This window comes from Erpetoichthys calabaricus, chromosome 6 (genome assembly GCF_900747795.2).
Source record: "Erpetoichthys calabaricus chromosome 6, fErpCal1.3, whole genome shotgun sequence".
In the NCBI taxonomy this organism is placed as follows: Eukaryota; Metazoa; Chordata; class Cladistia; order Polypteriformes; family Polypteridae; genus Erpetoichthys; species Erpetoichthys calabaricus.
Window position 1 is genome coordinate 73,259,808 of NC_041399.2, and position 25,747 is coordinate 73,285,554.

Genomic DNA, 25,747 nt, shown 5'->3' on the forward strand with positions numbered 1-25,747 from the left:
TGGGAAAGTGAGAGGCAACCAGTTACATGCACTGAACACCCACACACCAGGAGAACTTGCAAACTCCACACAGACAAGGAAAGGGGATAACCACTGCGGCAATCACACTTTTAAGAAAATAAATTAGGAGACCTTCAGACAATACTAAAATAAACAGTCAAATTTAATGATTTTAGAACTTTCTGATGCTTGTTAAACTTCCATCCATCCATCCATTTTCCAACCCGCTGAATCCGAACACAGAGTCACGGGGGTCTGCTGGAGCCAATCCCAGCCAACACAGGGCACAAGGCAGGAACCAATCCCGGGCAGGGTGCCAACCCACCGCAGGACACACACAAACACACCCACACACCAAGCACACACTAGGGCCAATTTAGAATCGCCAATCCACCTAACCTGCATGTCTTTGGACTGTGGGAGGAAACCCACGCAGACACGGGGAGAACATGCAAACTCCACGCAGGGAGTTGTTAAACTTTGTGAATTGCAAACATTATTTTAATAAGATGTGTTATTAATAGTAATTAATTAACCTTAATATCATAAGTAATTCGAATTCTTTTTAATGAATTTAATGATAAAAAAAAAACTAAAATTATGTTGTGGTAACTTTAGTCAAATTTGTTGTGTTTCTCCCAGTCTTCCCTTGAAACAGGATTTCTGATTTCCCACCCACTTAATATGTCTGCGCAAGTTCATGGCACATGGTTTTGCAAGTTGAACACACTGACTGTAGTGCAGAAACACTCGCTTAAAGTGAGGATTGCTTTATGCACAAGCTTTCTTATTTTCAAAGCAATGTCTGTATACAGGCTTTGGATTGTGATATAACGGATAAAGGTTTTATGTTGATGTCACAATATAACTTGGAAATGCTAGCAAAAAATGAGACAAAACTATGTGGAACACTTTAAATGTGTGAAATGTCATCCTAAAAACATAACAATATTGATATTTATATTTACAAAGTTTATAATATATAAATGAGTGACACAGAAGCACTGCTGCCAGAGTCAGTGTGAGTTTCTTCCAAAAGTCCAAAGATATGCAGGCTAGGTGAATTGGCATTGATAAATGTACCCGTGTGTGTATGTGTGTGTGTCCAAGGGTTGTTCCTGCCTGTCTTGGTTGTTTGTCAGAATAGGCTCCAGCTGCTCTGTGACCCTGCCCCAGATTACTAAAACACCCTTAAACATTGAGAAAGAAGCACTTTGGAACAACTAGCTTTTGTGTAGCCAACTTAAAAACTTGGGGTTATACTCCTAATTATTAAGTACAGTGAAATTAAAAACACTTTTAAAGTTAAGGAAAAGATTATTCACTTTACTCATTGCAATGTGTTGGATCTACTTAATTGTAACAGAAGTTCACATTACTCATAAAGCTAGCTGCAAACTTTTTTTCTTGATCTGAAGCATTTATTTTACAGTGCGTGTCGCCTTTTTAAAATGTATATATTTACCTATTTAATCCTTTTTTTAATTTTAATTGTTCGAAAGGAAAATCCTATACAAAACTACATTCAATAAAAATACTTTAGCCGATATGTAATTGCTGTAAAAAAAAATAAAGCCGACGTACTTATTCTTGTCCGTCTTAGCTTAACTGAGTGACAGGCAGGTGAATGCGCCCACATAAAAGAAAAATGACATGAAATAAATATCGAAATTAAAAAAGAAAGCAGTAATACATAAAAGATGTCTAGTTTTAGTCCAGCCAACAAATCCAAAGCCAGCAGCAGTCCTGGCGCTCGTCCAATACGCTCCCTTATAAACTTCACTGCGTGCAGGCGAGCGCAACAGGATTTGTGATTTCGTGATTTCAGTCCGGTCTGTAACTGGGCAATGGAATCCCACAACCACTAAAGCCACCTACACTGGAAGCCCCACACAGTCTCTTCCTGAAGTGTTTAATGTCTAATCCCTTGCGCCAACTTCAGATTCGGATTTCAACAGTGGAAATCTTTCATCAGTTTGATGGAAAGCTGCGAGTCCCCACCCCAAGCCCTCCTCCTCCTCCTCCCCCTCTTCCTCCTCCTCCTCCCGAGGAGCTTCATGTGGGTCTATGTGAATATGAGCCGTGAGGGATCACACACAGAAAGAAATACAAAAGGATCGGGACACGCAGAAGAGGTCGTGTAAACAAGAATGTCGTGTCAGAGTGGCAGTGCCGCACACGCGTAGCTCGGTACGGCCGAGAGGCGCTAACTGCCTGTGCCTGAGGCTTCCTTGGATTTAACATCACTGCTATTTGGACGAACGCTGTGCGTGAATAAAATCGCGCGGACTTCAAAGAAACTTTTAAAAGTGTCAGCTGCTCGATTCGTGAAACGAATGCTACGATAGCTTAGCGAGTCCTGTGGACCTTGAATACCTCTGGCGGGTTGGTCTTTGGCAAAGCGACCTTCTCGTCCTTTAATTCTGGAAGAGCAGTTCGTGTAAAGACAGTACGTTATCTGTCGCTTTGGTGTTCTCTCAAAAATAAGGTCTTCGGCGTGTTTTGTTGTACAGAACTCCCAGAGCTGCTGTCAAGTGCTTTCCCGAGGGATTCTCCAGGAGGCGCAGCGAGGTTATATATTAACTCGGGAAAAGCGACGTGCCGCCCGTACAGTAGAACGGACAGCCAGTGTTTGGAAACGGCGAGAACCATAATAGGATTTTTAAAATGTTACCTTCTTCCTCGCGGTGGATTTGCAACTATTTTGTCGTATTTATACTTGTCATCTATGGTAAGCGTCCTTTTACACTTTACTTTCTTAAGATCATAGCACGAATTTACATTGTGACTAAACGAGGGTGCGTGCGCGTGAGCTTGCTGTGTTCTGTCATTTGTATCATCTTTAGTTGTTTCCCTGCATCCGATGCGACAGGGAGAGACACCGGCTACCCGCCACCCCGTAATGGAATAAACGCTCAGATAATGGGATGACATACTTATGAATTCTATTTATGTATTATGAGAGCAGCAAGTTGGCAGTGTTATGTTACCTTTTCCCTACTGTATATATCTTAAATCAAATCCCAGCCTGAGCGCAGTCTGTGTGTTCATGTGAGTTTTCGGCGCTTACCGAGTTCTCCACAATCTCAAGGACAGCTGCTTAGGTTGGCTGGTGACATTAAACTGACCCAGTAATTTGGTCTTTACCGGGCCAACGCAAATGGATTAATGCAAATTATGAGTAAAAATATGATGGAAGAAAGAGGTCACGGATGAGTTCTGCTGTGATCCTGTTAAATGAAGGCAGAGCTATGCTCAGGCTCTCTGCGACCCTGAAGTTGAAATGTTGAGTTTGTGATATCAATGGTTGAAAGAATAAGTACATACACGTAACCTGACTATCCAATGGTTATCGACTGCAGCGAGGCAGACGCCATAGCACCTTGCCTTGTTGAAAGCAGGCATGATGTCGGGCTGACTCGCAGCAGTAAGTCCAGCTGTTGGTCCCCGGGTTTAATGTGTCTGCAAAACTGCCTTTTAAGTATTAGACGCTGCACGCATTGTCTATCTGCAGCCATGAACTGGAAGATCTTAAGTTCAGAAAATGTGAAGAAAAATAGCTGCGGTAATCTAAAATTATACAGTGTGACTGTTAGAGAGAGAAAAAAAGAAATACATCCATGTAAACACGACTGAACACAAATTCGTAGTTTAGTTAAATATTCACGAAAAAGATAATGTGTTAACCAAAGTCAACGTTTACAGTTTACCATGCTTTTTAAAAATGAACAGGTAATTGCCCTGGCGTATTAGGTAACTGCTAGTATTGCACGAATGAAAATGGTAACTGAAAATTAAAAGCACCTGAAACGTCCGTGAAATTAGCAATAGGAATATAAGAAAGATGATATTTGTTAAAAAAATGTCACATGCCTTCTTGTTCATATAGTTCATAGCTCAGTTAAAAGTAATGCACTAATATAGCGTCTTTGTCAATAGATCGCATCAGACGGTTTAGTAGCAGTTACACAATTCATATTTTTCTCTTTGTTAGCCCAAGAGATTGATAAAACAAGTCGATTAACCTAATCATTTTCAACTGTAGTAGCACGGCAAGGAAGAAATAAAATGCATTAACTAGTAGAGTGAAAGCAAAAAAAAAAAAAACTGCAAATAAATATAAATACGCACACAAACACATAGAAACCTAGAAAGGATTCGGTAAAGCGTTCATCCCCCACAAATTTTGTTGGTATTGTATATAAAAGTGCCTGTATTGAAAGTTAATACCGCGATCATTGATTGTTATTTTACAATTGAATGACCAAGAAAAAAAAGAGCACAATTGGCTGATCAGGTTTATTTGCAGAGGTACAGCAATCGGATAAACCAAAGAAGCTCTCAGTTAATGTAAGAATATTAACTGTAAATAGTATGCCTACGTCACAAAACAATTAGCATTCCACCTTTGAGCAAGAACGTGAGGTTAGTGGAGCAAAACACAGGCTTTCCGCGATCGCTTGGTGCGTTGCCAGTTTCATGGGGCGCATTGAGTAATGCGCTGGCAAAATTGCCAGGATAAATGAATTAGATGCTTTGCACGACTTATTGTGTGGGAAATGAAAAGTGCACGTTTTCGGAACAATTTCTCAGCATTATTATTATTCAAGGGTGAACTCCTGTGTATGCTTTCCATAAAGTTGTCAGTCAAGTAAAGCACTTTTATACGCAAAAGGGACAGGCAATCACGCACGATTAGCCATGGATATATTACACAGATCATGTACAGCAAGACGCCAAGATACTGTACCCAAGTGAATTTGTGACAACATGAGAAAGATTCGTAGATAAGCGGTGAAGCTGGAACATATTCAATCAACCATTGCTGTACTTCTTTTTGTTTTAAGAAACATCTACCACTCTTTCAATTTCACATCCGCCTGGTCTAATGAGGGATCGCATCTGCAAGGTAAAAACTCAACCCTTGAGCAAGTTCCAGTCCATCGCATGCACGCACACTCACGCACACAATCTATCTAGACCTACTCATATAACGGTTACTTGCTAATAATTATCGTTTTCTAGCATATATACGTTTGAAGAATAACTTTAGTGCTTCCGTGCTGTAGTTACGTATTCTCGCCGCAGTCTAGCAGAAACAGAGCATGTACTCCCAAGCACCAAGTGCCCAAAGATATTAGGCAGCCGTAAGCCTAAAGTGTCATTTTCACTTTTAGCACTTCACAGCAGTGACTATACGTACAACGGATAGCCCCTATTCTGAAGTACTAGGTCCATTCATTGATAAGTGTAATCTTTTAGAAGCAACGATATCATCGGTGTAGCGCTTAGAATTATTATTTTATTCCGCTTCTTGTTTATAATATTAATTGAAGTGTTGTGATATCTGCTGACACCGTAACAGGCTGGCCAAGGAACAGCGCATACATATCTTAAAATTAAAATATGCGTATGTATAGCTTTATTGGTGTAAACGTACCGTGGCCCACTGATCGACGTATTTACATTATTACATATATTTATTTATACCATTAACTGATAAGATACGTGGTTCCGAGCGCCTAAACGACAGGGTCAAGTGGGTTTAGGATTTGCATGCATAGTTATTATTGTTGTTCTCATTAAGATACTCACAGTTGCCATACAAATAAACACGCGGTTAAATTATACACTTGACTGAAACATCTGGTTACTAAATACTGTACATGCAAGCATTATTCTTTTGTAGTTTAAAGTGTGCATTTCATTCACATTTCGTTGGAAAGTAACGTCAGTTTTGTCCTAGTCTTTCTCTTCCAAATGCTGCTTGGTCCAGGATTCTAAACTGTTAACTGCATTTGAATTTTAACTAATATGTTTTTTCTGTACCCACAGTCACTTTCTTCTTATTTTTAGTCTTAGGATTCTTCTCCTTTAAACCTTTTAATTAGGGTAAGAACAACAGTTATTTGGACGCACCCCTTCAGTCTAAAGTGTCTCTTGAGTAGATTGAAGAAATCAAGATGCCTTTGAACTTTACATATGATACAGAAAAACAGTAAGCAGGAGAAGTAAACATTACAATAAAACCAGCATCAAACATATTAACTTAGTTATTTTTAGAAAAGGATTTCTGAAATGTAATTTCAAGACGTATTCAAGATGTCTTATTGCTTATAATGAGGAAGGACAATTTAAGACACGCTGCCTTTTAGTTTTGTTTAATTTAAGCACTTGACAATCCGGCTTGTTCAACTGAACATGTAGCCTTCAATTAACTCTTCCTTTGGTCTTAAAACCAGAGCTCAGTCCTGGTTGTCCCTGATCTTACATGGCAGCAGCAGTTAATTGATTTCATTGCAACTAATCTCCTAATCAGAGGAATATGGCACAGGTAACACATGCTTAATTCGAAATATTTCCCCATATGTAACCATCGAATTTTGCCTTGTGGCTAATACTTCAAAGATAGGTTGTGGCCCGTCATGACCTTAAATGGATTAAGCTTGTTTGAAAATGGATGGATGCTTTCCATTTGTGGATTCAAAACTTAAATTATTCAAGACGTGTAATAACTACAAGGAAATGTAGTGCAAATAATGTCTTTCATACTGTTTTTCATATTTCCTTTGATCTTGTTTTATTTTAAACCGAGTGGCACAATTTTTAGTACTTCTGCCTCACATTTTTCGAGACCAAGGCTCAGATTTTACAGTATACAGTATGTTCATCAGATGTCCATGCGGGATTCCTCTTTGTACTCCAGTTTCCTTGCACTTTCAAAGTAAATTGGTCTGCTATAATGGAGTGTGGATGTGTGTGCAAATATACCACCAATTAATCCTGGGTGTTTTCCTTATACATTCTGTGCTCCATGTCTTGCAGATAAGCTGTGTCTTCCCTAGTAATGGGTAAGACAGATTCAGAAAATGGATAGATGCCCTTTATTGACTATGAGAAAAGCAGTCAGTCTTCAAGGAATATGTTTATGTTCATGTGCATTTGAGTCAGTAAACCTTTCAGAAATTGATTTGGTCTTATTACTGATTTTAACGGATATACTGCAGCAAAAGTAGACATGATCAATCCAAAAAAGCTGCATTTTATTCCAGCTGAAATAACCATCAAAAACTAAGATAACATCAAATGAGCTTCCTGCTTACTCACATTTGTTTTGAGTTATTTTCATGTAGGTCTTTTAACCAACACTAGCATGACACTTGTCTGTGTCCAGTTTAATTAGTTTCTGAACTTTTTGGAATATCTGCCTAGAAGAATACAACACAAGTGACATCATTGTAATGCATTGTAATGTGTTTTGGTGTTTTGCAAAAGCTCACAAATAACATAACAATAATGTAAACTTCATATGAAGCAGTGAAGTTCAGGTGAGTAGACACATTTTAACATGTTAGTCAGTACACAATATTCATTCTACTACATGTTAACCAGAAGTGATCTCGCCATAAAACCTGCAGTCAGTATATCTCACTGTGCTTGACCAGCCATCAATTATAGAGACAGAATTTATCCATTTATCTATTATGTCTACAGATTTGTCTGGTAAACTGTTCCAGCAAAAGATGTAAAACAAGTACCCAAGCTCTACATTTGTAAATATGGACACTTTAACACCACAGTCTTTATAGTGTGGCATAAACAAGTCAATAAAAAATATTGGGAAAGAACAACAGTCACCAGATAAAACTGTGCAAATATGCAGACAGCATACAAACTACACATAGAAAAAGGTTGGTGTATAGGTGTGCCTTGACTGCAGCACTGTCAGAATTTATAAATGTAACTACTTAGACATGTTATGGAGACCATTAAATAGGTGACACAGATTTTGTGCAAAACATGTAAGAAAAAAGGGTTAGTATTAAAACAGTTAACATCACAAAATAGACTCAATAATTTTCATTATTGCAATGAAAATGTACACGTTTGCACTCTCCAGGGCTGCCAAACCTAGCAAATAAACTGTGAATTACTTGCACTTTTCAAGTCTTAATCTATTGAAGGCAGTGGCCAGCTGATGTGCTTTATCTGAGCAAATACTTTGGTTTGATCAGACAAATTTAACTGCAGATTTGTAATGTCAAAAAAATCTTTTTTACTTGAATAAGCCAATGGTTTACACACTTTCAAAGTCCGCAGTAATCATTACAAATTTCAAGACAAATACTATGATTCAATTCTTTATAAACATTCCAGGTGCACATACTGTAAAACTATTTATAAGAACTGGCATTTTTCTTTTTTGTAATCCTTACTTGCTCATTCCCTGAGTATCTTGTGTTTTTATTCGGTATCTAGAACACACCTGAATTTGCAAAGCACATATCAAAATGTAAGTTAGGTTTGAATGAAAATGAACACAGCAAGTCATTAAATATTGTATGGCCAGCATTTCATTTGTAAGTCATTAACTGATAAATAAAATAGGCAAAAATAAATCATTACATAGTGTTTAAAACTGTTAAGATAACCCTGGAATTTTTTAATTGTATTATGATACCACTTGTTAAAGAGAGTCTTACAAACCACTAGTCATATCAGATGATGGACTAAAGCCTAAAAGATTGTTTGAACGCTCATTTATTAATAGGATTTTTGTAAAACCCGTAGAATCCAAATGTGTACAGTAGTGCTTCAAACAGATATAAATGGGATGTGTGCTCTATTAAAAAATAAAATTAGAAATATATATATAAACTGTAGCTACATTTCTTTAATGTGTCTCTTTCTGGAAATTTCCTGAATTGTCCCATTACCGAAAAGGCAAAGGTTGAAACACTGAGTATAACCAGTAACATGAACAATTTCACAGTCTAAGTGGAACACTTAGCTTGAAATTTTACTATAGGTTTGAAAGTAACAGAAAAAAATCATACAAGGTGAAGAGAAAATTTCATAAAACACAGCAAAATACATTTCTCTATGACAGGGATTCCCAAATTCAATCCTGGGGACCCACTGTGGCTGCAGGTTTTTGTTCCGACCAACTTCTGTTTTTCATTGGACTCTTTGCCTAATTAAGTGAGTCATTAATTCCTAGTTTCTGTGTTTTGGAGTTAATGTAGAAATTACAAACTAAGTTTGGAAGATTTTTATTTAAATGTAATAAGCAGTTATATGGGGAATATGTATTTTTTGTTTCAGTCGTTAACAGTATTTTCAACCTAATTTTCATTCTGCTTTTCCAGGTGTTCTGGTTATTTAATTTATTATTTACTAATTAGCGAGTCTGACACTGAAGTCATTGCTGCTTTCATCATCCTGGGTGTCTGCTGTCTGGTTGTTAATGGTCACTATTAGGGTTTAATGAAGGGAGCAAAGTACACAGGAAAAAGGGAAAATAATAGGAAAACAACAAAAGAGAGTTAACCATTTATAGCTTGAGAAGAAACAGAAATATTTCTGTCTTATAAATGTATATAAATCCATTCATCCGTTCCCAAACCAGATTAATCCAATTCATACTCTTTGTGTGTGTGTTGAATAGATCGATATAGTAATTGCTGTTCTATAAATACAATGTTTCTTTAAAAAAGATGCGGGAGGGATTTGAACTATCATATAAAATTAACCTAAAGTAATAAACCTTTTCTAACAAAGGATCTAACAAAGCTGCATCGTTTGGCAGTAACATTTTGTGCTTCCCTTACTTACAGAGGTGAGTCATGCAAACACAAAGCCACTTTGATTAGATCATGCAAAGCATGTAAAAGTGAAAGCAGGTGTATTCCTACAGTATGCTATGTCAATCACAGGCTTGTGCTGAAGCTTGTGGATACATACCTCTTCTGTTACTCACTGCATACGTACTAATAATCACATAAAACTCTTTTTACATTGAACAATATGCATATGCTATTTTCATTTCAGCATGAGATGGAGCAAGGAACAGAAGATTTGGACACTAGTCCATTGCAAGACATCTTACCCAGAAAAATTCTGATGATGATGATGATAATAATACAAGATAGAATGTGCAGACAGGGTGGTTAAGCTAATGAACTTTGAACCCTGAAATTGTGAATTCAGTTCCAGCATCTGACGCTGTTTGACTTTAAACAAGTCACTTCCTCTGCCTGTGCTCCAATTGGAAAAATAAGAGAAATGGAGCCAATTTTGTCTCTGAAATGATGGATAAAGGTGTTATCCAAATAAGTAAATAAATAAGATGTGCTTGTCCATGGCCAGAAAATTAGGACTATCTTTGTGAAAACACTTATTTTGCAAACATGTAAATTCCACAGAGAAAGTATCTGCACAGAAACTGACCCATCATTATAAGGGGAAAATTCTTCTTGCTACATCTCTGTCACCATCATAGCACAATAAATATTAATGGCACAGCTGGTCCCCTTAACATATGATACCAATGCAGACTAAGAATAAACTGTGCCATACCACAGTCAATTACACAAGAGTTAAGTTATAAAATGGGCAAAACACAAACCATAAAGAAAACAAACAGCAGCCTCATTCAGATTCACTTGGATGGCTGCTTTAGCTATAAAGGAAACTGTAATGATCTCTTTTTGACTATACCAATTGTTCCTCTTAACTTTATCAATCTCTTTTCACATTGCTCTTGCTACATTCAAAGTTTTAGCACTTAGAGAACCTACCAACGTCTGTGGGAACTAGCCCATTACATACACAGCAGGTCCAGAGGACCATCTTCTTTGTTATGATAAAGTTCATGTAAGGCTCATCTCAGTCAAGAAATTTGTTTTTGATTACTGTCATCACTTATTGTTATTAGGGTATAAGTAGCACAAAGTTTGTTTTTGTATAATAAAACAAACACAAATATACAACATAAGGACAACAGCAATGATCACTCCGCAAAAACTACAGTCATCAATCTTAAAAAAAACACTTTGATGTACTGTATATTACTTTCAGAATTTCAATTATATAAATCAAGGATACAGTCAAAGCAGCACTATGAATGAGTTTGAGGCTCATTTTTAGAAGTCCATCCAGGCATACTATGCATAGGAAGTAAAACAATAAATCTAATGTATGGTCATACTGTAAAATTTAAGTACAGGCATCTGTGAGTAGACGCCCTTGTTGACATTTTGTGGTGTAAAGGAGCATGGCACACAGACGAGACACATATCCATTTTCTTTGCAGAAAGAAACTAACTGCCTAGTGACATTTCTGAGGATACTTTAATTAAATACAAATCAGTACCCGAAGGGTGGGATTATTCACTTATCAATAATTTGCATCCATCCTTAAGCAGCAGCCTAACAACTCTTTTCCTGACATTTAACGCAGCATGATAAATATAGCACACTAAAATTTTCATTCAAGGTTTCAAGATTATGTTCCATTTATTTGTTTATTTCTTTGGTAGCCCACATTTACATTTATTCTTTGCATTTTGTATAGGTCTTGTGGAGTGTGCCATGTTACGCAGTCCAGAAAATCGAGGAAATCCTTTATCTCTACAAAAACATGCAGGAAGGATGCCAAAGGACTCTCACTGCCATCACATGTTAAAGCATCTTCACAATGGTGCCCGGATCACAGTACAGATGCCCCCAAACATTGAGGGCCACTGGGTTTCTACAAGGTAAGAAGAGCCCACATGGAAGGAGCTATCATTTGTAAGCTGATGTAAACATGCAGCTGAATGAGGATTATATAGGATATAATTATTGTAATGATCTAACTGGTCTTCAGTTTGTTTATGCATTTTGTTTTTACATAGGACTAAAAGAGTATTTTAAGAAGACTTTAAGGACAATAGTTCAATGAAAATAATGCACTGAATAGAAGCAGTGTAAATGCGGATTGTATGCGAATACAGATAAGACACATTAGCCATTTAGGTATGAATATCAAAAGTAATGGACTTTTGAATACAAAAGATGTCTTCTCATTTTATGTCATTGACTTATATCCATACTCCTCAAGTTCAGTCTATGTGATGCATTGTGTATAATTATAGTTTTGACTACTGAATAATTTAGTTAATTAAAATAAGAGTTTTTGAGTGGACTTTTTAGTTTTATTATTGTTACTCATGAAACAAAAAGATATGCATCTGAATTAAAAAAAAAGAATGAGTGGAGCACAACATTGATTGCTAAAGATTGGTTTATGATTTTTGTGGTTGTGATGAATCTGCAGAGCATCACTGTTGAAAACCACAGAGAAAAGCCTAAAGAGGGTCCAATAGCTCAGTTAATTAAATGAAGTATGGCCATTTGAGAATTTGGTCCAGTTTTAAAACTAACATTCTTCTAATTGGAGAGTCTACCTTGTTTTTTGCCAATTTACCAATATTTTCTTGTCTTTTGGGCTATTGTACACTTGCACATCCAGTATACGGGCTAATAACCCCATTAAGAAATCAAAGGATACCTTTCAGGTCCAACAGCCTATGAGCACAGTCTCCAACTGAATTCCTTTTTAATTTATGCTGTCATTTATAATAAGGTTGGCACAGTAGTTAGTGCAGCTACCACTCTTATCTTTCAGTTTAGTCAGTGTGTGTGTACATACATTGTCTGTGTTAATTTGGGTATATTATAATACTCTCTTTGTCTACTATACCTCAAAAATAATAATTTTAGATTAATTGTCAACTCAGAATTGCCTAGGTATCAGTAAGTTTGAGTGTGTGTGAGGGCTAGATTGAACCAACAAACGTTGTGGTGCACACTAGGGCCTGTCAAATCAAATTCATTTGAATATAATTCATATTTATTTAATAAAAGATCTTATTCAAAGGCACAAACTGACATTCATTTGTAAAAGTACAGTTGTTTATTTTACCTGCACTAATTCTTGCAACGAGTTACTCTACAACAACATTTATTTATATAGCACATTTTCATACAAATGATGTAGCTCAAAGTGCTTTACATAATGGAGAAAGAGAAAAAAGTCTAAATAAATAAGAAAATAGAATTAGGGAACACTAATTGACATAGAATAAAAGTATGGTCCAATGGCCAGGGAGGACAGAAAAAACAAAAATTAATAAAATCTGCAGGGGTTCCAGGCCACGAGACCGCCCAGCGCCCTCTAGGCATTCTACCTAACATAAATGACCTCAATCAGTCCTCATTATATTCAGGGTTCACATGGAAGATGATGACGGTCATGTGGACTTCTGGCCTTTAATCCATCAATGTAGGGACATCACGGTGCTTTGATCAGGTGGTGGTGGCACAGATCACCACCACAGAAAACCAGAAAAAGAACAGAAGAGAAAGTAGGGGTTAGTATGGATTACAGAGCCACCAGGAACGATATCGATAATTAAATGCATATACAGAGTATCAGGATTAAACTAAAATGAAGCTATGAGAAAGCCATGTTAAAATAATGAGTTTTTAGCAGTTTTTTGAAGTGCTCCACAGTATTAGCCTGGCGAATTTCTCTCGGTAAACTATTCCAGATTTTAAGTGCATAACAGCAGAAGGCTGCCTCGCCACTTCTAGATATGCTGTGCAAAGCTGCAGTGTTTTATCAGTCAGTTTTGCACTTTACTTCCCTGATTAGCCTATTCGTAATTTTAACAAATATTATACAAAATATATAGCCAGACCACTTCACGATGTTTTTTTTCTTTTGTTTTGTTTTTTAAAACCATCCCACTGCTCTACACTACAAGTGTACTCAGAGCAGTTTTCCTAAACTATTCTCCGGTACCCTTAAAGTATCATTTTGTATCTGATTCTATCCCATTCACTCTTAAACCTCAGAACCCAGAATATTACTGCACATGTAAAGAAGAAAAAAAGTAGATAGATTGTTTGGACCCTGACTTGATACTGTGACAATGTCGCTTTACTTGGTGAATTCAAAGGTGCTCACTAGATTATATTCTGAATTTATTGTCCCTGCCTCTACACACTGGACCCCTCCAAAATAATACAAGTCCGTCTTCATCCTCATGTCTTCACTTTCATATTGCTTGCTATTCTCAACATGTTGTTGTCTTACTTAATAACTTGTATTCCTCCTGATCCTTATCAGGACAGCAAGCTATAAAAGCAGCCACAAAAAGGAGTTTAAATCCTTACAAGCCACACAGACTGGCACCACACTTTGCTACAGCCATCCATCCATTATCTAACCCGCTGTGTCCTAACTACAGGGTCACAGGGGTCTGCTGGAGGCAATCCCAGCCAACACAGGGCGCAAGGCAGGAAACAAACCCTGGGCAGGGCACCAGCCCACCGCAGACTTTGCTACATTATTTTTAATTTTATCAAAGCATTAAGTGCATATGACAATGTTGCACGGGTCTCATCTGTATCACTCAGTTGGTGTCCTGCACTAAAAACATATTGTAACATGTCTTGCTGCTGCTGTGAGGAATTTGAAGCAAGGCTGGGGTAGAGGACAAGGGAAGCATCTTTTGTTAAGGCACAGGAAACCTCCATAGTTAGAGTTGAGTAACTGGGGTGAGGGATAGTGCTTTTGTGCCCAACAGGTACAGCAGTTTAAGATTTACCTAGCCATACCAGCACCTAGCCATCAGTGCTAGACTGAAAACAAGATGTCAGTGCAGATGCTTTCCTTTTATAGGGTGCAGCTGCTCTGGAATTTGATGGCTCTTATATACTGTATAAAGAACATTGTCTGCCTGTTTATAACTGAAGACATTAATATTAATAGTTTTATGTCAAATATGTCCACTTTTCTTACTGCCTTTATGCCTAGCATTAAGTATATGAAAACTTTTGATGAATGTAACCTGCAACCAGTTATCAGAACAGAATTCAATATTACTTTTAAAAAAAGGCGCATTTAAAAAAGATTATTTTGTGGAGCCAGATAAAATAATGTAAAACATAGAATTTTGAAGGAATTTATGATGAACCAAGACCAGATGGTCAGAAGGAATGCATTGCCTCATAGTGTCGCATCGTGCAGATACAAATTCCTCCACACCAGATGTACCAAAGCCCTGCCCCTAATAAAGACACAATTCAAACACAGGAGGTTTGTCCTTATCCCTGGTCCATCTATCTAAAATAGGTCTGTTCTTTTAGATAAGTTGTACATATGGGAGCTGCCAAGGGTTTCTTTGTATTTTAGCATACTTTTGTAATTCTAAGATAGAAATCTATAAGGTAAATGACAATACATCAGGACAAAGGAGTGCACACACGTTACCTTATTTTTGTGTGTATCCCCTGCATTTCAGCTAGTCAACTAGGTTTTTCACAACACTACATGGAATAAGCCTTGTCAGAACACATACATTGATAAACATTAAGAAGAAACCTTGTAAATGTCCACCTGCATTAAATGGGCAATGAATACAATATCTTAAGAGTAAATCAGGTCGTAAAACACCATTTCCTTGTGTTTATTAACATGGCTTAATCTGGTGCAGTTTCCCGCAAAACATTTAGTCCAAAGTCATTATAAAAGTGGTTATTCCAGTATTTCTGTCTGTGGCATTTTAATAAAACTGATCCCCGAAAATGTGATCCATCCAGTCTCTTTAAGCTTGCACAGAAATGTACTATTATTATGATTATTGTCATTTTTATTGCTAAGGTTAAGCACCTTACTAATAATTTGAACTTCAGACATGCAATGTTTTATTTAAACCTGTCCCGGCCATTTCCATCCATCCATCCATCCATGTTCCATACCTGCTCTTTCTATTTCAGGTTCACTTGGACAGAAGCTTAACCCAGGGGTATGAGCTGAGGCAGGAACCAACCCAGATTGCATATGCCAGTTCATTACAGGGCACACACACACAGCCCCAACCATTTACACTAGACCAATTTAGAGCCATCGGTTAAGCTAATTTGCACACCTTTGGATGTAGGAGGACAATTCTACGTAGCTGGAGAAAACTCAAAGGCCTCGGGAAGAATGTGTAAATTCCAAACAGATGTAGGTTGGCCTGGTCTCCAGGAGCTAAAATTCAGTTGCACTAAACAGTGTGCCTCCTTTCTTTCCACTATAATATTTGCCTTTTAATCCTCTTTTAATATTAAGTTATGGAAATAATTGTTTCTGTGAAAATTACCTTAAACTGTAAAGAGTATTAAGGAAGTTGAATTAAAGATGACAGTGCTGCACATTTTTATAGGACAACAAATAAAACATTTGTACATTTCAGACTGTGCTGCCTTCTCTGTAAAAAAGCAACTAACAGTTATGTGCTATGTAAAATTCACAAAAGGAAAACCTTTCTGACAAGGCAAAAATATAGTCGCATAATGAGAGTTTCAAACTTAACATGGACTGTAAAGTAAAATATTTAAACAAGCAATAATACTTGAAATTCATTAAAATTAGTTTAGTTAGAGGCCACTAAGTCACTCCAACCCAAATAAAAGTGCTAAAACAAATCAAAGAGCTGCTCATAGAACCAAAGACACAGGGAGATATTAACAAAAGGAGAAAACAGAAATCAAAGGAAAGCAAAGTGTAATAGGTTGACAGGTATGCAAAAGGTTCCCAGGGTTGGAGAGGGCTAAGCAGTGCCACGGGCCAGAGGATGGGACCTTCTGACAGCAAAAGTTAAAGGAAGATCCCACACCGATGCCTTAAGCATCCTTTAAGCCAGTGCCATATTACATGATATCTATTTGGGTGGAATCTCAAACTTGGCAACTGCAGTTAGTGATCTTGATGCAAGAGCATGTTAGTTTAGGCAACTAGAGGTTTAAGAGAAACTTTGGAAGATGACCAATAGTGTGTCTGTGGTGCTTAGGCCAAGTGGGTACACCACCACAGCTGTTAGATAGGAACTAGACAGTGTGATATCAAGCCTAGTTCTTCCTTTGATCATATTCTCTTGAGTTTATTTTAAATACTTTTGAATATTGTGACAATCTTGGTTCTGGGTCAAGGTTGCACTTGTGTCTTATAAAAAATGATGAAAAGTTTACAAATACTAAACTTCTTGTAAAAGTCTCAGTGAAAATAATAGAAGCAGGTGATGTGTACAATATGGGTGAGTAAGAAAATCACAGTTCTATACTTACTTGGTAATTATGTGTTTACAATAAGAATATTATAAAAATTGAGAACTAAAATATGTTAATATCATAAATAATATTTTTGGATGCATTGCAGGCAATAAGTACACTTAAAGGGAAATTTTGCAAATATTATTGCGTTTGACTTTAGCTGTTCTCATATGTGTAAAGGCTTGCAAACAGTCAACTCTGATTTGCTTTTGTTCAGGATATACTAATCTCAACAATTCTGTTCCTTTCTTTGCAGTTGTGAAGTGAGACCAGGCCCTGAATTTATTACCAGGTCATACAAATTCTATCACAACAATACTTTTGAAGCATACCAGTTTTACTATGGAGATAATCACTGCACAACTCCTAGGTATACATTAGTGATTCGGGGAAAGCTGCGTCTACGCCAGGCATCTTGGATCATTCGGGGAGGCACTGAAGCCGACTACCAGCTACATCGAATCCAGATAATCTGTCACAGTGAAACTGTGGTTAAAGAGATTAGCCAGAGACTGAACCGTAGTTGCCGTGGTGTGGTGACTCGGGATGAACCCTGGAAGCCGAATGTTAGCTACGACCTGTGGACTGAGGACATGGGTTGTGATTGCTCACGGGCCCTCAATTTTGCAATGCATGAGCTGCAATTGATGCGTGTTGAGAAGCAGTACCTACATCACAACTTAGACAACCTTGTGGAGGAACTGTTTTTGGGGGATATACACACTGAGCCAGCTCAAAGGATGTATTACAGGCCTTCAAGCTACCAGGCAGCCTTACAGAATGCAAAGGTAAGGCATTCTTTCTATATAAATGCTATTTTCTTTATATTTCTCATGATAATATTCATTTGTGTAAGTTGATCCCTGCTTCAGGAAGGGAGCTTTCCGAGATTTAACAATAACTGTCTTTTTGTCAAGGCTATTTATCCATTTATCGATTTTCTGAATAAGATACCATGTTGAGAAGCAAATAGGCACCTTTGCTAAAATGAACTTTTAAGTGTCAGGAATATATAATTGATTAGTTTAATTGGTTGGTTCTTTCTCTCTAAACTTTAATTTCCATTTGTTTTCACAATGGTCAGGAAAGATTCTGACACTTTCATTTTGTTCTGATGTGTTATTCATTTGTACTTTTTTTTTTTAACTGTTCTCAGCGTTTTTCAATGGTCACTGCCATTTTGTGGACATGACACGTTGCAAAGCTTTGTAGTGCACATCATAAAACAAAGCAATGCACATAACAAAGCATCCAAACTTTACCCACTTGAAAGAAAAACTTAGAGTGTAGTGCTCAAAATAAAAAAAACAAGAATGAAAGCATAGGGAAATATAAAGCCAGTTTTGACTCATGTCTTTTGTTTTGTGACTTTGATTTTGATTCATTCTTAATAATGTTAAGGAAAGCTACCGTATATAATAATTTCTATGTACCAGCTTTGCTGATGTTCCCAACTACTTGCAAACTCTACCACTCACAAAATACTTTCCTTCCTAGGGACTCCCAGCTTTTACCATTGAACACGCGAGTCTGAAGCTTAATATGGCTGAAACACAATAAAATAATTAAAACATAACAACACATCCATATCCATTATGCACAGATTGTCTACACTTCACTTACAAATGACAGTTGCTTGGTAATTGCAGTTACCCGGAAGACACATGAGGTCCTTATAAAGTCATTACCAGCAAATCTAAACTGATTCTTCACCTCTTGTTGCTAAACCATTTTGATCTCTCAGGTCCTTTCTCTGTCTTTTCTCTTTCTTTTTTTTAACTTTCCCTTCCATTTTACTTAACTCTGTGATTTTGTTTGTGCTTTTCTTATCTTATATCAGATGATATTTGGTATTAGATCTTTTTGCCTATTTTTGAATTTGTAGTTGCACACTAGTTTAATATAGTTTTGCCATGATCAGATTAATGATCTTTGCTCTCCTTGACCATGTCTCCTAAAGTGCTGCTTTTAAAAATGCTTCAGGCAACTTTCAATATCCAATGTTCAGCCAACAGTAACTGTAAAAGAGGTGATAAACATCCATATTGAGCTACACTGAGAGCACAGAGATGAGAGGAAATTATGAACTGCATACTTGAAATGATGTTTTACAGGGAGAGCTAAAGGCAGAATTGCATAAGGTTAGTTAAACCCATTAGTGACCCTGATTAGCCAGGTAACGGAAAAAGTTGTATCAAGATTGTGTGGTTATTTACTAGTTCAGTAATATTCAAATAAAATCATTTCACTGAATGCAATAGGCTATGTAAGTTGCCATTAGCCATTGGTTAAGATTTGTTAAGGTAGTTTTTAATATTTGACAGTATAGAATATTGGGTTGATGGCTCAGACAATGGTTGGATGGATAAAAATGAAAAATTTTATTTACATAAGGAGGTATATTATTTATTTATTTGTGGTAACGTTTAACTGAAGCTGAATATATTATAATTAGGAGTGTGCCTCATCATTACCTCAGTTATTAGCACCCTGGAAGCTTTCAGAATAAGCCCTGTTGATAGAGTCATCAATGTCAAATTTTTATTCAAAGGGAGTATGCACCAACATCATGTAGGGAGGGAAAGAAGTCAATAATGGCATACAAAGAGGAATCATTTTCTTCAGTTCAAAATGGATAGAGTCCACACATTCTTTAATACTGACATGGTCTGTGTTGTTTTACTCAATTCTGGAAATTAAAGGCAAAGCTAAACACAGTATAATATCATAACATTAAGTCATCAAGTATTTGATACTAGCAAAATTAGTTGGCTGTTACTGGAAGAAACTTTTAGCTTCAATTTCAATGAATGAAATTTTGGTGCCTCTATTGTGAAACGTTATTCATGATGAAAATAGTATTTGTGGCTTGCAAGAGGGAAATTTTCCATATGTCCTGCGAAAATTAAAAATGCTATAAAATAACATGTACAAATGCTTAAACGTATTTGAAAAGTACCTTGGCTTTTAATGCATATACGTTAGTCTTTGAAAAGTAGACGTAAAGTAAAAATGTCTGAGTCCCAACCCTGCTGATTTTTTTCATATTCAAAATGGTTCGTGACAGTTGGTGTCATGGATGAACCAGGGCCTGTTCAGACACAAGGAGGGATTTACACTGGCCTAAATGCTATATCAATCACAGGACTTTAATGGATTATATTCAATTCAATTCAGTTTACTTTTGTTTAGTGTTCTTCGCTGAATGCAGGCTCAGGACTCTGTGACAATTTCAGGTGAAATGCAAATACAAACTTTACAAAATATTAATTACATAATCTGTACACTTAAAGAGATAGATTTGTTTTGAAAAGGAAGGAAAACAAAGCAGTTTGAAACTGATTAACATACATGAAGCCCAGCAACATCTGTTCATTAATTAATTGCTGAACAATGCCCATTTGACAACAGAGGTAGTAATTATTTTTGCTCCAAATAACGTTACATAGAATAGTGGAAAACATTTGCATAACAAAGTATAATGTCATGTAAAACTCTTGTGGTAATTTGAATAAATAACATTTTTACAACCTCAAGTGTCCTAGTCTTGTACTTGCAGTCCTATCTCAGTTTGTAAGTTGAGGAAAATGCTTTTCTAGTTGAAAGCGTTTATTTCTTGTTTCAGGCTTTTATTAGCCTGGGACAATTGATTCAATTCATATTATTACAAGATTCAGTTACATTATAAATATTCACACCAGGCATAAATTACATATTGCGTTACTTGGCTGGCAGGGAGTGGCTGGGTCAGAACAAGCACAGAAATGGCGCCCTACAAGAATAGCATGGGTGCCAGTGTGAGTAAGCAGCCACCAGGCACATATGCTTAAAGGGTGCCCTGGAAACAATTACTCTGTGGGCACGAACATAAAAATTTACAAAAGATTATGGGGGTCCATCAGATGACTCGAAGAAGTACAAAAGATTTGTAGATGGCAACAATGGTGTACTTCTGGAAATAAATGAGCTCCCACTGCGTATTATATTGGGATGGCAACATGGGATCAGCTATGGGTGCATCTCCTCTTAATTAGTAATTGGGGATAACAAGGATAACTAAAGACACCAGAGGGAGCTCTTAGGGTGTCTTTAGGATTTAAAAATGTTGTACCTGACCTTAGAAATGGTTCCAACGATTGCCACAGAAGTAATTTCTGGGTGGTATTGAAAGACTGCTTTCTGACATGTGTCTAATATGCTTAGACTTAAGAGGTAAGTTGGGGCAAGGGTCCATCTAGCAAGGAGCTAGTGAGACCAGAGTGTTGACAGACAGGTTGAGAGGCAAATGGGAGAGAACTATGGGTCTTGATGCAATTAATGTAATTGGGTAGTAAAATGACAACATCTGCTAGTTATGGACCAAACCTACAATAGTCAGACCCTTTAATCAGTCAGCCTCCCATTGATCATTCACCAGTAGTATGTTTTGATAAATAAATCCACCAATTCTGATCAAAAGATTGACTTTAGTATATGTTGTATCTCATTAGAGTGGCACAAAGAAGTGAATACCATTTCAAAATATATTTGAGTTATGAAAATTATTTAAAAAGATTCCTTTAGGAAATTAAGAACACTTGAATTTTTAAGATAATGTGTACAAAATCTCAGGATTTATTGTCATACTATACTTTAATAGGAACTAACAGGAACCTATGTCAGGACCATGTGTAGCTTCACAAGCATTAGCATAGCTAAACCTGTATTTCAGAGAGCATTACATTGCAACAGTTTCAACATCTGCTGCACAGGTGCAGGGAGTGGAGGAGCTGGAGGGGCCAGTCCTCCTTTTCTTTCTTTTATTTGCGGGGAAAAGGGATGTTGATTTGTGTTAATTTCAATGTGGAGCCACTTTATATCTTATGTGAGAGTGTTCAACATTTGGAATTAGAACTGAATAACAACTAATCGAATAATGCAGATCAGCAACCAGTGAGGCACTGCTGTTGTTCAGGAAGTGTGTAGATAAAAAGTTTTAGAGCTTTCATGTATAATTTAAATACAGATACCAATGCTGTATTTAATTGAAATTGTTTTTGTATTAAGCCCTAGAAGCCTAGGATATAAACATATTTTACATATCTTTTAAGACATTCAACTTCAGTGCAATCATTTGACCTTGGATAGGTACTGGCATCATTTCATTATGTCAGTTTCTGAAAAATTTCACCAGACATATCACACACAGAGATTAGTGGACCCCCCTCACCTCCTCTTTATCTACATAAAAAGAAGGATGACATCTGCTGATCCCAATGAATTTAGCCAACTGTCAAACAGATAAAATCAAACTGCTTAATGCATGGAGCAATATCAAAGTTTATTAATCCAATGTGTTGAGTCAGTTTAAAATATTTTCATTTTTTAAGTGCATATTTTAATGTATGTGAACTTCAATTCTCAATTTATACTAAACACATGGATATCTTTTAAAAGAAAGGAAAACACATTATAAATGAGAAGGTTTGTTTTATATTTTTTTCATGTTTGCTTTCTCAGCCCCACATTTTCACTCTAATAATGTTGATCTCCTGAATTCCATTAGCTCTTGTCCTGCTGGTACTTCTGTTTTACAAAACATGTCTATTCTTTCCAAAAGTATTAAATTTCTATCCAGTATCTTTTATCCAAACTACGTGACAACACGGATTAAAATATAAAAATGTTTAAGGAAGGAAGAGGTGCACATTTCATGTATGTTCTTAAATCTCTGAAACAAGCATGGATAAATATATAATTATAAGTGTATAATCAAACTTACCAAGGCTTAAGTTAAGCAATCATTTTTTATTTGCTCCAAATCTATGCATTACAGAAAAAAATATAATATAACAACCAAACATATATTTCAGAAAAACAAAATGTAATGATTTAAAAAGTCTATTCAATCAGAAATACAATCAATCCCACATATAACAAAACAATTAAGATTTGCAATCGTAAACCCCACTAAAACCCCCAACCTCAGCCAAAATTAAAACATGGAATGAATGTAAATCCTACACTAGCTAACTAGTAGGAAAAAATATTTTCCCAAAAAGGCTTTAATTTTGGACAGTGTCAAAACATATGCCCAAGTCAGGCCAGGGCTACCTGGCATTGTTCACAACTAGGGTGCTCACCCTGATATATTTTAGATTATTTTAATTGTAATTTTGATAAGTGTGTCAGGTAAATGGTTATCTGCTGAATTACAATATCAAGGTTTTACACAAATTTAAGAAAAATGAATGTTGTGAATTCCACTCCTTTCCTGAGATAGGTCTATTAATGAGTACCATAATAATATTTAGAGATGTCATGATACTGAATGGGCGGCACGGTGGCGCAGTGGTAGCGCTGCTGCCTTGCAGTTAGGAGACCTGGGTTCGCTTCCCGGGTCCTCCCTGCGTGGAGTTTGCATGTTCTCCCCGTGTCTGCATGGGTTTCCTCTGGGCGCTCCAGTTTCCTCCCACAGTCTAAAGACATGCAGGTTAGGTGGATTGACGATTCTAAATTGGCCCTAGTGTGTGCTTGGTGTTTGTGTGTGTCCTGCGGTGGGTTGGCACCCTGCCCGGGATTGGTTCTTGCAGACCCCCATGACCCTGTGTTTGGATTCAGCGGGTTGGAAAATGGATGGATGATACTGAATTTTTTGTATTTGATACCAATACCTGTGAATTTTACAATATACCTTTTGATACCATGGCAAAAAAAGAAATTCTATTCAATGGTTTTTATACAAATACCTCCATTACTGAAGTGAACAATATTGTGCCTTTTCTGTAATATACCATAATATAAAATATACAAATACTGTCAGTAACAACAGCTTTAAATTACTGTTATATCCATCAAGTAGTTACTCAGCTTTTCATTTAGGTAAATAAGTATTGGCATTCATAAATATCAAAATACAATGTAAGCCTTAAATGTTACTGTGTGTCAGAGATGGGGATACCCCCATTGTAATAACAAATGGGGAATTTGTAATCTTGGGGGGATATTCAGGATAGGGTTTATAAAAAACAGCAGATATATCATGAACTGCCAGATTTATCTAAGCATGTGCACATTCTAAATTTATTCTCTGACATTTTCTGTCTTATCTAACTGAAAAAAAACTTAAAAGCCATACTATGTATAAAAATTCAAATATTATTATGTACTATTGAATTAGTGAATTCCAAGATAATTCCAGATACTTCAATTTCAACAATCTCTTCAAAGTGTTTTTTGTAATAACATGTTTTTAAAGTTTGGTTTGTCAGTGAACCACTCTTGTTAGGTTTGAGACATCTTCTATTGTAAGATTTTAGATTGGCATCATTAGCGGGTTAAAATAATATTACTAAAGGGTAATATTTAAGAGATTAGTCAAATTAAATTCAAATTTCAGAAACTCATTGTTCTTTAATTTTCCAAATCAGTCTGTCCTTTTTACCATTGCTCTTAATTTTAAAGCTTCCTCTGTGAAATAATTTTTGTCAGTTTTACATTAATCCTTGGGCGGCACGGTGGCGCAGTGGGTAGCGCTGCTGCCTTGCAGTTGGGGGACCTGGAGACCTGGGTTCGCTTCCCGGGTCCTCCCTGCGTGGAGTTTGCATGTTCTCCCCGTGTCTGTGTGGGTTTCCTCCAGGCGCTCCGGTTTCCTCCCACAGTCCAAAGACATGCAGGTTAGGTGGATTGGCGATTCTAAATTGGCCCTAGTGTGTGCTTGGTGTGTGGGTGTGTTTGTGTGTGTCCTGCGGTGGGTTGGCACCCTGCCCAGGATTGGTTTCCTGCCTTGTGCCCTGTGTTGGCTGGGATTGGCTCCAGCAGTCCCCCGTGACCTTGTGTTCGGATTCAGTGGGTTGGAAAATGGATGGATGGACATTAATCCTTTATTTCAGAACTCCGGTTAAACAGTCTTTGTTTTACTGCTTTCAAGATTTTTTATGTGAATGATCAGACTTTGTTACTTCCTATGCCTGTGTACAAATTCAGAATTTGAAAATTACTTGGACTGTTTTTACCTGTATACAATAATTTATAACTATGAGACAACATTACATTCTTCAATGAACCATTCAAATATATGATGTGTGCTTTTATTTATGGATTATACTAACAAATATTAGTTTACCTTAAAAAGACAAATGAATGACACAAACTTAGCATTTGCAGATTTTGTATTTAGCCATGAAGTATGCTGTTTTATTTGTCCTGCTAACTGTGTGTTCCTGTGATTACGGGTCCCTGTTAATACAGTACATGTCATTTTAATAGGCAGATGTCTCTTGTCCTTCAAAGTATTAAATACTAAGTAATTTTTGTTTTGATATTAACAAATGATTCAACTCATGTCATCACTGTTGTAAACAAGCCAAATAGCCACTTTGTTTTATGATTGTTGTCTCAATGTTTACTTGCTGCAACTATTCTTAGTGCTGACAGTCCTCCCACATCCCACAGTCCTATATGCTTAACTATGGATGCATGTGAGGTCTCCCTCCTCCACAACTCTGAATTTTATACTCCTGTTAGAAAATGGATGGATGTGTTCATTACAGTCAGAGAATGAATGCAAAGCCTTCATTCATACATCTGGACTGTGTAGGACTCTATTAAAAGTAATTAATCTTGTTATCTTTTCACCTACCCTTACAAATGTGTGGACAATATGATTACACCTTATCTTATCGGTAACATTATTTTGCTGTCAAAGCTTGCACAAATCTGTTTTTGAACTAATTCCATAATGGGGTAAAAGTGGCAGTAAATACCAAATAATTTGTACTGAAGTATTGGTTCTTATGACATTTGATAAAGTTTAGAAATGCTGACAATAATCTCCTTACAA

The 25,747-nt window shown here is 36.7% G+C and overlaps 1 protein-coding gene and 1 long non-coding RNA gene across 2 annotated transcripts in view; one reads left to right on the forward strand and one right to left on the reverse strand.

Annotated features, from left to right (window-relative positions):
* The first annotated feature begins 2,053 nt into the window (after window positions 1-2,053).
* The window catches only part of LOC114653400 (protein APCDD1-like), a 57,777-nt gene continuing 34,083 nt past the window's right edge, over window positions 2,054-25,747 (forward strand). The window contains exons 1-3 of the mRNA XM_028803692.2: window positions 2,054-2,731; window positions 11,357-11,540; window positions 17,183-17,714. Coding sequence (XP_028659525.1) covers window positions 2,668-2,731; window positions 11,357-11,540; window positions 17,183-17,714 — 780 coding nt within the window. The 5' untranslated portion in view covers window positions 2,054-2,667. The remainder of the gene's footprint in view (window positions 2,732-11,356; window positions 11,541-17,182; window positions 17,715-25,747) is intronic.
* Window positions 23,237-25,747, reverse strand: part of LOC127528365 (uncharacterized) — a 167,818-nt gene continuing 165,307 nt past the window's right edge. Inside the window, exon 2 of the long non-coding RNA XR_007935250.1 lies at window positions 23,237-23,312. This is a non-coding gene — a long non-coding RNA (uncharacterized LOC127528365). The remainder of the gene's footprint in view (window positions 23,313-25,747) is intronic.